The 12,040-nt window shown below is 42.8% G+C and overlaps 1 protein-coding gene across 4 annotated transcripts in view; it reads left to right on the top strand.

Annotated features, from left to right (window-relative positions):
* LOC126525062 (uncharacterized) overlaps positions 1–12,040 on the top strand; it is a 140,588-nt gene that overhangs the window by 78,516 nt on the left and 50,032 nt on the right. For all 4 annotated transcript variants that reach the window (XM_050173120.3, XM_050173119.3, XM_050173121.3 and 1 more), the window contains 5 exons: positions 1,154–1,207; positions 3,075–3,173; positions 5,560–5,705; positions 6,524–6,584; positions 8,407–8,508. In XM_050173120.3, coding sequence (XP_050029077.2) covers positions 1,154–1,207; positions 3,075–3,173; positions 5,560–5,705; positions 6,524–6,584; positions 8,407–8,508 — 462 coding nt within the window. The remainder of the gene's footprint in view (positions 1–1,153; positions 1,208–3,074; positions 3,174–5,559; positions 5,706–6,523; positions 6,585–8,406; positions 8,509–12,040) is intronic.

Raw genomic sequence — 12,040 nt, 5'->3', positions numbered from 1 at the left:
TGTTGCACACCAAAGAAAAATTGTATGTTGTGAATTGGATATCACTACACTTGAGGTTTCCTCACTCCTTCATAGTAAAGGTCCTGGCTGTAAGCAAGAAAAAACAGCCAGTGATTGAAGTCTTATGTCTCGGTTGTCTTGTAATGCCTATTTTGTCAAGTATTCAGAGGCACAGTAGTTACATACCATATCGAGATTTAGCCTTCTACAAAGAGCAACAGATATGTGCTTTGACTTGACAATATAAAGATAGAACCTCATATCTGCTACTTAGGCATAATATTCAAACTAGGCTTGGCGGGAATTGCCCTCTTACGGAGCTGTCAGGCTTGCAGCCGAGATGTGGAACACGAAAAGCTAGGACCTCCTGCAAGCTGCCTGGTGTTTCACTCACTCGTGTTCTTCTCTCCCCCACACCTGTGCTGATTGTCTCCTTTCCCTAAACTGTCCAAGTAGCGGCTACTCAGTCCCTCTCCTTTGCTCAATCCCTCCACTGCTGGGAGTAACGTTCCACAGACACCTGCCACGGCTGCAGCGTGTGAACAGAAGCAATGCCTGCAAGGGAGAGAACGGTAAGGTGGATGCCATTTGCTGGCCAGCCCAGCCTCCCAGTGCTTCCGGCAGCTTAGCAAATTTTGCATCTAGCGAGCTGATCCTGCTCTAGTAACCGAACTCTCACTGTCTTCCTTTCACAATCCTTCTGCTTTCTCTTTTTACATCACATGCCGCTGAACCCGTGCTTTTTGGTGCTGTGTAAATGCAATTTGTCTGCTACATTCTGTATTTGAATATACAATCTATTGTTAAGGCTGTGAAGTGCCCTGAATTGTTGCTTTTCAGTAATCTCTAGTACTCATAATTTTAGATAATCAATACTGCAATTATTGTGCTTGTAATGTTTCATAAAAGTGCTTTGCAATAAATGTTTAAGTGTTTAACGTTAGTTTCGAGGGGCATTTGTTTTTCATTTTCTGACTAAACATTTGTATGTAACCACTTGTATAGTACTTCACCGGGTTTTGTTTTAATAACATACGTGTAGTGTTAACTCTGTAACAAATTACCCTTTTCCTTAGGCTTTTTTTTCCCTTATAAATTCCACATAATTTCGATATAGTGTCTGAAATATGATTTTGATTTTTTGCATTTCCAGAAGTCTACTAAGCCGCTCACCTCACCTATGGTAGCGTCACAGAACTCCCTACAGGTGCGTAATCATCAGGGTAGCATGGGCAGGTATCTCCAATGACTGTCCTTGATGTTTAATCAAATTCAGTGCCATCATTTCTTGCCAAAATGCTGCTGCCAATGTGAAGTTTTGTAAAAAAAAGCTTTTGCTGATGTCATTTGTACCATTCGTGCTCACTGCGTGTATGCCGTTGTATGCATGTACATGTGTGCATGTTTCGTTCCACTCCCACTTTTTCCCCATCCATCCCCGAGATTGCGTTCATGGCTGAGCCTTTGAACAGCACAAAAAAAAAAAGGAAGCGACCTTTTCCCCAAGAACACTTTCGCTTCAGGACCTGACACCCCCGCTTGACGACCTTCTGAGGCCCATACGACGGATGGTTTTATGATGCGGAAGATCTACGCTTGGCTGGAGCTCCCACTGTACCCAAATGGCTGTCTTGGCTTCTGGCGGATTGCGACGCCATCTTCTGTCTCCCTCCTGTTTCCTTTTTCTCTGCCTCTCTCAAATAAAATAAACTTTTCTTTCACATCAGCCTGCAAGCCTCCACGAAGAAAGCAGAGCATCTAGTCTTAGCAGTTTGTTTCAATAAAATATGGTAGTAGACACTGGAATGAGTTGTTGGCTCGCAATGTTTTTGAGACACTTCTTCATTTTTGCAGCTGCACATCATTTTGATGACAACGCAGCTTATGGACAGTTAGTCACTTGCATCTGAAATGCTGATCTCTGCCTTACACAAGAATGGTGACATGAAACAGCTGTCTAACCTCATCTATGGCCCCTTGGGGTGGTTTCTTACAGACGATCGACCCTGTCCTGGTATTGAAAATCAAGTACTTGTACACACGCACAGTTCACAAATCGTGGCTTCCATCGATGATTACGCAGACGACGCTTCAGTACTCCTGACACCTGCCAAGCTTAGACATTCACTAATAGATAAGGCTGTTCAATGCCATCTAGATGTGTTCTGGAGAAACTGCCAGTTGGGCTTCACTGCCCAGGTTTCCAATTTGTGATGAAGCAGCTCTTCTTCTTGAAGAAGAGTTGTTCGATAATGCAAGCTATTCAATTAAGCTGCTCATAACCCTGGTCCTTTTGCGGTAATTCAGGCTGTACTCACTTTTAACATGCCCTAACATTGTACGATAACATCTTCTCATAGAACAATTGTTCACTGCTGATATGTGACTGCGAGTAGATTCTTGTATGTGTGATGTTTAATACGGAATAATTTATTTGGCTTTTTTAACTGCTTTTGTGTGTTTGGAATAAAATGAAATGCCTTTGCACCTGACTCTGTGTGTTTTGCCTTGCATGGCATATGTCTTAATGTGCACTGCATTGCACTCACTCATGTGTGACTGCAGGTAATTTTGCAGTGCCACGTAAAGCTGCAGGGGTGTAAATCGGTACAACAGCCTCTTTCACTGAATCGTATGGCTGTTCATCTCGATCGTTTTAAGATCAAAATGTGGCTCTTTTTCGGAGTCCCGCAAAAAAAAAAAAATTTTTTTTTTCTAGGCAGAGTTACGCCACCAATCAGCTTCACATCTCCAAAGCACCGAGGCCTACACTCCCGCATTTTTATGTAAAATAACTTCACATTGGCAGTTGAAGCTTTTGAAAAGCCACACTTGAGGACAACACATATGAAAAATGTGAACATTCAGGTTTGAGGGCCGTACTTGTGCATTGCGTCACTGAACTGTACACTTCCACATCGGTGTCATTTGTCTTCTGCAGCATGCACATTGTAGTGCCGACTGCATCGGCTGAAACATTTCAGTTGTCCTCAAGTGAAGGTTGCAATAGTGTTTATTGATGGTCAGCGCAGGAGCCGCATAATCAATGCTTGCCCTCCTGCCATTGTTTCTAGGTGGCTCTGAAAGAGAAGGAAGAACATGTGGAGCAACTGCTTAAGGAGCGTGACCTCGAAAGGGCAGAGGTTGCCAGGGCCGCTGTGCAAGTTGAAGAGGTAACCGTAGCGCTCTTGAATACAAATGTGCCAATTCGAACAAGCAGCTACAGTGATAACCTAGGAATTAAAAAGGTTGCAACATTGGGCTAGTTGGCATTGCATCTTGTAGTGGAAACTGCACAAAAAAGCAAGGACCGAGAAACACACAATGTTAGCGCTGACTATCAACTAGTAGTTTATTCGATGAACAGAAATATGTATATGTCTACAAGAAGGAAGATGGCCAACGTTGCAAAATCAGTGTACGCTGGTGTTGTGGGCATCCTAGACCTCGTTTCTCGTGCTGTTTCTGCTACAAGAACCTAGGAATGTAATGGCAAATTCACTACTGTCCAACTTGGAGAATTCGTGTAGTGCACCAACCAATTACATTCACTAATTTCTGTGAAGTCGCTGCGGAGGTGAATTTCTCCAATTATCGGCGTTCATGGAACTATGTTTTCAAATACAGAGGCATGTGTGATGTGGTTTTTCTAGGTGGAGCTTGTATTGAACTCTTATTTTGTCAGCAAGTGTAAAAGATTGAGTATTCACAGTATGTCTTGACTTTACAGCTGGACTTGGAAGATGGCAGTGAAAGAAACAAGTGATCATTGTTAACACAGATAACATTAAGTGTCGTAATTATATGTCAAAGGCCTGAAGTGTGAAGCGTCTATATATGGCAAGGTGATAGTGAAAAGGGGAAGGGCAACTCATCTGCACAGAGCATAAACAAAATTCTTTCTAGTTATACAGCCGTTAACAACTGACAAAAGAGATTTTCCTCTGAAATTTTGACAGCATTGATTTTATGATGCAACACAATGTGACAGGTCTGATAGTATGGTTGTCACCATGCATTCAAGTAGGAAGAAACAAAATCTTTCCATAGCTGGTGGTAGTACTATTTATAGGGAGTTTTAGAAATAGGTAGTACATAGTTGGAAGATGTTATCCACCAGGCATACAAAAAAACTCGAAAGGCGTACAAAAAAGTTTGGACATTTAGGTATGCAAAGCTGCTTGAGAATGCCATTTCGAAAACTTCTTGGTATGAAACCAACGTTGGCCCCAGTTTAAGTTGTTTTACACATATCAGTGCATTTTTATTTGTGCATGCATGAAGGATCTAATTGACCTGTGTATCTTTAAGCAGGTTGTTATGGATAAGCGGTTGCCCTGTCTTGCTTAAGGTTTTTGATCTTATTTCACATATTTATTTACTTATTTTACTTATTTTATTTATTTATTTAAAATTTTCTTACAAGCCTCATATTAGGCATTGGGAGAAGTATGAGGCATGAGAGTGAACATGGCACCATCATTATCAATTCTCGTTGAAGAGAGCATCGTTTCTTTAAGAACATGACAGTCCGATCGCTGCGAATGCCCTATTAGGACAACGTTTTGAAGGGCCATATTCAGGAGCAACTGTTCTAACAATGTCTTGAGATGGCGTCACTAACGTTGAAAGAATTGCTCATAGTCGAACTATTTCTGCAACCCATCCATCCTGTCAATACACTGAGCAACAGCTTGAAATTAGCATATTTTTTTCTATGCATTTTCTTTCACTGGTTTGCCCAGTTGTTACATGCTGTAAATGATGTCATGTAGTGTAATCATTCCATTTTCTGGAAGGTACCACAAAGTCATCGATGGTACACGTTCTTTGAAATGAGCTTCTGTGCTCGTCCATGCTTTCGTATCTTTTTTCCGTTTTTGCACAGTGTTTTGACGTCGATGCAGCGCCCTGTTAACAAGCTTTAGATATCTCCTGTTCTGGTCATTCAGGGGCATACCTGTAGTTCTGTGCGGGTAAGCCTCTTGTCATCAGTGGCTTGTGCCTCAAATCTGTTTGTCGATCGTAGTGCCACGTGTGGCCAGAGAAGGTGACAGAGTTTTGTCAGTCTGTATACACATTGCTGTTTACAGAATATAGGACTGTCAGAGCAGCAACACTTGTAGTTAGTTCTTGTGGTGCCAAGTTCAAGGACAACGTGTCAAACTATTATTGCCTGAACTATTATTGACTATGTTCTTGTTGGTGGATGACGTCCTACAGGCGTTGGCAGCAAAGTAATCTCCACAAGTGCATATTGGCTTTTTTTTTTGTTTCCTTCAACAGGAACGCTTGTGTAACACACAAACATTTCTAACATGAAGTTGAACGCAGTGTCATAAGAGTTTGGCGCCAGCATAGCGGCTCATGCCCACGTCTTTGATATTCTGGTACTCTGCGGAAGGCGACACACGTGTGGCCAAGCTCAGTCTCTTCCTTAGGCTTTTCTGGCCACATTCTCGGTCTTCAGTATGTTAGTATTTCACTATCGGCGATGGATATATGGACATGTAAAAAATTTCTAAGGCTCTCCTCCGCTTTTGTGATGGCTTCGTGCAGACAGAGCAGCAGCTGGCAGCGCTCCGTACGGAACACCAGTGCTATGCGGAGGAGATGGAGCAGCGGGCTGCGTCTTTCCACCAGCTCTTGGAGGAGCATGAGCAGGAGCGAGCACGGCTCATGGCGCTGAACTCGGACCTCCAAAGGCGAGTGACCGTTTCATGTCCCAGGGGTGCTGTGTGTCCCATCTATGCCCACCAGGTCTTGTCGAAGTTGCCTTCATCATACCGTCACACGGTATGGGGACAAGGCAATGACAAATAAATTGTCTGAATAAAACAGAAACACTTTATTGGACGTACTTGCGCTGACAAGGAAAAGGACTAACTCTGCAGCGATAGCTATGCTAAGCACTGTAGCCGTCTGTGAATCAGAGAAGAGGCTCTTGCCTGGCTGCTATTCATACTTGATGTAGAAGTTTCTCCTGTGACGGCCAATGTTTATGTATGAGCTGAAAACTTCGAGTTGAAGACGCACTCAGATGGATGATAACCGCATAGATTTGACACCACACTGGTCACATCGATGTACAAAAGTAATGCAAGAACTTGTGCTTTGAAACACAAAACGATAAGACGTTGCATCAGTGTCGCTAATAAAACAAAAATAAAGCAAACACATTTTGCGGTGATAGCATTCATGTCAAAAAGCAAAAGTATGACGATGACTTGTAATGACGGGTGTGGTCGACTACATTGAAGGTGCATTAAGTCAGACTGAATGTCACAGTTATAATGCACTTTTACAAGATTTTTTTGTGATTTTAGTTGGGCCACACTCTGTACAGAATTCTGAACAAATTGTAATCTTAGTGAAAATCCTCACCTCCTGTGTGAAAAATATATTTTCAGGAGCGTGACAAGGTGCTGTGATGTGCTCATTTTTGACTGTTTGTCATTAGGTGCAAAGCTGTGTTGTGCTTTTACTGTGAATAGCCTTTTCTTACTTTTATTCTTTTCAACAGGAAAGTGGAAGACCTGCAGTTCCGCTTGGAGGAACAGGAAATTTTGCATTCGGACAATTATGTGAGTAGTTTTGTGCTGTGCATACATACTTAGAATTGTGCTGAACAATTGAAGATGTAGACTAACAGCACGATGTGATCATTATGTGTTTTCGAAAAGACAAAGAATTACTAGTTTTAATGTGAAGACAGGGCTATATGAAAAAAATATTTATCGTGGTAATAATAGGCCTTATTCCCAAAGCTTCAGTGTAGGTTGAGATGCACGAGTAAAATGAGGGTGCCAAGTCAGTTGTCTCAGTTCTAAATTGTAACCTTTGCTGCATTTTTCATAACATTTTCATGAAAGCATTGTGGCAACCAGCTGCTGTGGCTCAGGGCCTGTACTGCTGTGCTGCTGAGCATTGAATCGCAGGTTGCATTCCTTGTAATTATGGCCACTTTGCCATGTGAGAAGTATGCAGCAATGTTTACCAACTGAGGATTCGAAGTCTAAGAAGCATTGATGCTCTACATAATCTGGAGTCATCCATGCATCACTGTCTGATAATTCAGGAACAAATTGGGTGCATTCAAATCGGTAATTTGATCAATCAATGAAGCAGAGTGTAGTGGCGGTTGATAGTGCCACATCACTGCGACCCACTGCTGAGGCTTAGCTGCTAAAGTATTATTTTGCTGAGCAGAAGGTCAGAGTCAGATTCCTGGTGTTGCAGCTGCGTTCTGGTTGGGGGTTCAGGACAAAAACTCTTGCAGTAAAAGCTTTGGGCATATGTTAGAGAACCCTTTGTGGTCAAGATTGATATGGAGTGATCTACTATGGCATCTCTCATAGCTCATATGATGCTCTGGTGTGTTAATCTGTCAATCCATCTAATCATGTTGTTTAGTCAGCGAAAAAAAAAAATCACGCAGAAACTCTTCTGGGAGTTGTCTAAGGATGCATAAGCATTTTGCCACTTGCTCATCTCTGCGTAACCCGTTGTCATTATCAATATTATGAATCTGGGTCTGGCCAGTACACACGACAGCGCTGCAGCGATACGAACTGGTGCAGATGGTGCTGCAAGGAGCATTGATGACACAAGCAGAGTACTGCAGGTGGCAGCACCAGTTGCTCTGATGATGTTCCAATCATTACGAGCCATTATCGCTCTTTAGCGTCTTATCCATCCGTGTCGAACCATTATGAACCGTGACCAAACAAACTCGGGCAACGGCTTCGTATGGCACCGCTGCGCTGACTGTACCTTGGAAGCGACCTGTGAGGCCGACAAAGAGTGCCGACTGCTGATAGCTGTGCGCACTGTGTTTTTGCTGCTTACTTAGCGTTGAAGAAAGTCGCGCGGGCCCTTATCTTGAAAGTGATCTGCGAAAGTGGCAGAGTGCGGCATCTGCCGAGAGCTACGCGAGTGTTGTGCTCTCACCACTTCGTTGTTGTTAAAAGCAAGATGCAGCACAAAGGTGAATTCGCTGTTGCTGAGGGTGCTATTTTGAAAGCAGTTGTCTTACGGGATGGATGGATGGACAATTTTCTCATTGTGTGATCATAGAAATGCGTGCGCATATTAAAAAATGTAGTGCTGCTTCTGTTGCCATGGTAATAGAACAGTTTCAGGCCGGGTACCGGCATATTGCCTCATGGTAGCGCTGTTGTGTTTTGTGGAGGCTTTGATAAACCTTCACTGTAAACTGGTTGCATGTACCCTGTGCAATATAAATGTGTGTTTATCTTGTATGGCAGTTTAATATGCTCTTGCCAGTGAAACTGAATGTGCAGGTTCCCTAGCTGTAGCAATGTCCTATTATATCCTCTTGAGGCAATTTGGTGTTGTATTGTTGCGGTGGAGTAATGATTATCCCCGGCACCATTCTCTGCACAGACTGCAGCTACTGCGCAAGCGGAGAAAATTTCCAGACTTGAGAAGCAGCTTCAGGAGTACAAAGACCAGCTGGAGGCGGCCAAACTGCAAAGCAGTGCCCAGGTGCGTCCTTGTGGCAGTGCGTGTGCCTTCGAGGTGGATCCACTTCATCGTTTGAAAACCGAAACTGAAAGAAATTGAGGCTAGATTGGTAGATTACAAGTTTGGGAAAGCAGATAGGTTACTTTCACTGAGCACAAAAGATTTGTACGATCGAACCTCAATATGGCAAACGCGAACACAACAAATTATCCGATGTAATGAAGTAAATATAAAATGATTCTACCCGATACTGAGATGTAATGGATATATGCATATGTTATTTATTTATTTATTTATTTATTTATTTATTTATTTGGTACATACTGCTAGCCTTAACGAAGGCTTTGGCAGGGAAGGGTACATCCATAAAAGGGAAAATACATCATTCACACAGGGTTCAACGATAATTGTTTACAGTAAGCCTTGTCCTTGGTTTAAATACAAGGTTATTCATACACATGTACAGCGATATGACAATGCGCATTCTTGGTGACAATAGAACATAATGTAAAAACCACATTTCATCACATAGCAACAAAGATATGGCAAGACAAAAAAGAACCGAAGGTTGTACAATCGACAACCTCTTGTGGTAACAGATTCCATTCTCTGATAGCTTGTGGGAAGTATGAATACCTGAAAGTGTCATTGTGAAACCTATACTCAGATAATTGTTTATTGTGTTTCGTTCTTGAAATTCTAGCGTTAGAGTGTACTAAAAACTTGTTTTTGACTATTTTTAAAGCATTGCTCTGGAGAATAAACAGGAATTTTAGTCTGAGATATCTAGCATGATCGCTAATTGGTGGGAGTCCGGCTAAGCGTAGAAGTTCAGTTGGGGAATCATGATGACGGTATTTATTATAAATGAATGTGGCTGCTTTTCTTTGTACGTTCTCTAACTTTGCTATGGCACATTTAGTGTATGGGAACCAGCATATGGCACCGTAATCTATAACGGAGTGAATGAGTGCTGTGTACGCGAGTAGTTTGGTATTGGGTGAAGCGTATCTGAGGGACCGTTTGAGGGAAAAAAGCGCCGAGAGTGATTTTGTTGCCACGTATGACATGTGTTTCTTCCATTTTAGATCGGAAGAAATAATGATACCTAAATGCTTGTATTCTTCAACCCTTTGTAGTTCTCTTTGCTGAATTTGGTATGGAAAAGTTAGTGGTGCTTTCTTTCTCGTGACTGTCATGCAGACAGTTTTTTCTGCATTTAGCGTCATCTGCCAGTCCTGACACCATTTTGCTATCTTTTTAAGTGCGTCATTCAAAACAACCTGACCATCCTTGGTCTGTATTGTTTTATAAATAATGCAGTCATCTGCGAACATGTGTACCGTTGCATCAATGCCATTTGCTATGTCGTTGATAAAAGGAAGGAAGAGAATGGGAGCTAAAACTGTGCCCTGAGGCACACCAGGTAGAACTTCAATGTAGTCTGATGATTGCCCTTCGAAATGAACGAATGGTTGACGTCGTGACAAATATGCTTTTAACCATTTTGTAAGACTACCATGTCCCAGAATTCCTTGCAGTTTATGGATTAGTTTTGGATGCGATGCGTTTTGGATTCGTTATAAATTATAACGAAAGTTGGATATGATGAAAGTACAGTAAAATCTGGCTAATTCGAACTCATAAGTACCAGAAATTTATTCAAATAAGATCACTAGGGTTGCATTGAAAATCTTTTCTTTTTTTCCATCAATGTGCAACGACATGTGGCAAAAGTCCAGGCTCCGTATGAAGTCCAAGTACGATAAGATAGTGCCTTGTTCATGGTTTGTTGTGGGTACGAGGGAAAATGTGTGAGAGTGAGTCATGAAGGATGGATGGCGCATACCCTACTCCCACGTGCCCAATGTTGGAGCTGACGTGATCGAGCGCACCCTAGGAGGGGGGTGTAGGTGAGCGCGCGGTAATGTGATCAAGTGCATGATAATAGGAAACCACCCTAGCATGCGTAGGGTAATATGATAAGCGCAGGCTGGGGTCTCCTTCGTGCTCCTTTTAAGCCTGATGGGAAAGGTGGGTGCACACACTTTGCCTGCACCAGTTCGGTCTTGGTTCCTCACGAGCCATTCCTGCTTCTTTTTTATGGCATGTGACATCACAGCAGCTAGCGATGCATTGGACCTTCACCTTTACGTGAAGTTTATCTGAAAAGCGGGGCATGGGAGATATTTTTATGGGAGATATTATTTGAAATAACTGTTGTGTGGTTTTAATGCATGCGCATTCTTTGGCAAGCTCTTCAGCCCTGTCATGCAAAAGGTATAATGCCTTGCATCTGCACAAAGACGCATAATTTGCAAAGTTAAGACATTTAATCATTATGATAGTGTAAATGTAGAGGATTTGTAGCTTTTAGGTGATAAGAAACAATTTAAAGTAAAAAAATAATATAAGACAAGAATAACCATAAAGATACATAAGGCTCCTTAGAAAATGCTTGGGGAAGCTTATTGTCAGCGTGGGCCAACTGAAATTTGGGGTTGGGTGAACTTGAAATTTCGAGGTGGGCCAAGTGAAATTTAGTTGTGGGCCAACATAAAATTCGGAATTGGGGTAATTGGAAATTTGGATGTGGGCCAATTTGAAATTTGGATGTGGGCTAACTTGAAATTCGGATGTGGGCTAACTTGAAATTTGGATGTGGCCCAACTGAAATTTGGGGGTAGGCCAACTTGAATGTTGGGGTGGGTCAACTTAAATTTGGGGGCAGGCTAACATACATTTGGGAGCGGGCCAACTTAAACTTGGGAGTGGGCCAACTTGAAATTTGGAGGCAGCCCACCTTAAATTCAGGGATGAGTCAAGTTGAAATCTGGGGGTGGCCAACTTAAATTTGAGGCTGAGCCGAGCTGAAATTTAGGGGTGGGTCAACTGAAATTTGGGGTTGGGCCAACTTGAAATTTGTATGTCTGCCAACCTAAATTTAGGGGTGGGTCAACTTGAAGTTTTGGGGTGGAGGGTGGCCCAACTGAAATTTGGGATTGGGGGTGGCCCTGCTAACATTTGGGAGTAGGCCAACTTCAATTTTGGGGCAGCCATACTTGATATTTGCGGTTGGTACAACTGAAATGTGGGGTTGGGCCAACTTGAAATTTGGGTGTGGGCCAAATTGAGATTTCAGGGTGGCCCAATGTCCAATTGAACGCTGCTGAGCACCCTTTAAGTTATGAAAACTTTGCGGGCAAGTGAGAGGGTTGAGATGCTTGGCGCGCTCTCATTGGGCCTTACCGAGGCGCAGTCGCAATGCCGGTGAGAGCGTGTATAGACAAGGAATGGGCGCATAACACAGGCTTGCGACAGCGAGGGTGACATGGCATCGCGGTGATGCACCGTCCCCTCATGCAACGCCTTGTGCTACTGCGGCAGCTGGTGTTCCCTTTCGACCGCTCTGCTCTGTCGAGGTGCACTGTTCTAGCTAAATTGGTATGATTGCATTGAAGAGACTGGATGTGGTGAGAAAACCTGACAATTCTCTGCTAAAGCCCAAGAATTCTTTGCCACCAGAAAGGCCATGGGTTGCCGCACATAAGCT

This window comes from Dermacentor andersoni, chromosome 3 (assembly GCF_023375885.2).
Source record: "Dermacentor andersoni chromosome 3, qqDerAnde1_hic_scaffold, whole genome shotgun sequence".
Lineage (NCBI taxonomy): Eukaryota > Metazoa > Arthropoda > Arachnida > Ixodida > Ixodidae > Dermacentor > Dermacentor andersoni.
Note: the sequence above shows the minus strand (reverse complement) of the source record. Positions and strands in the feature narration are given on the sequence as shown.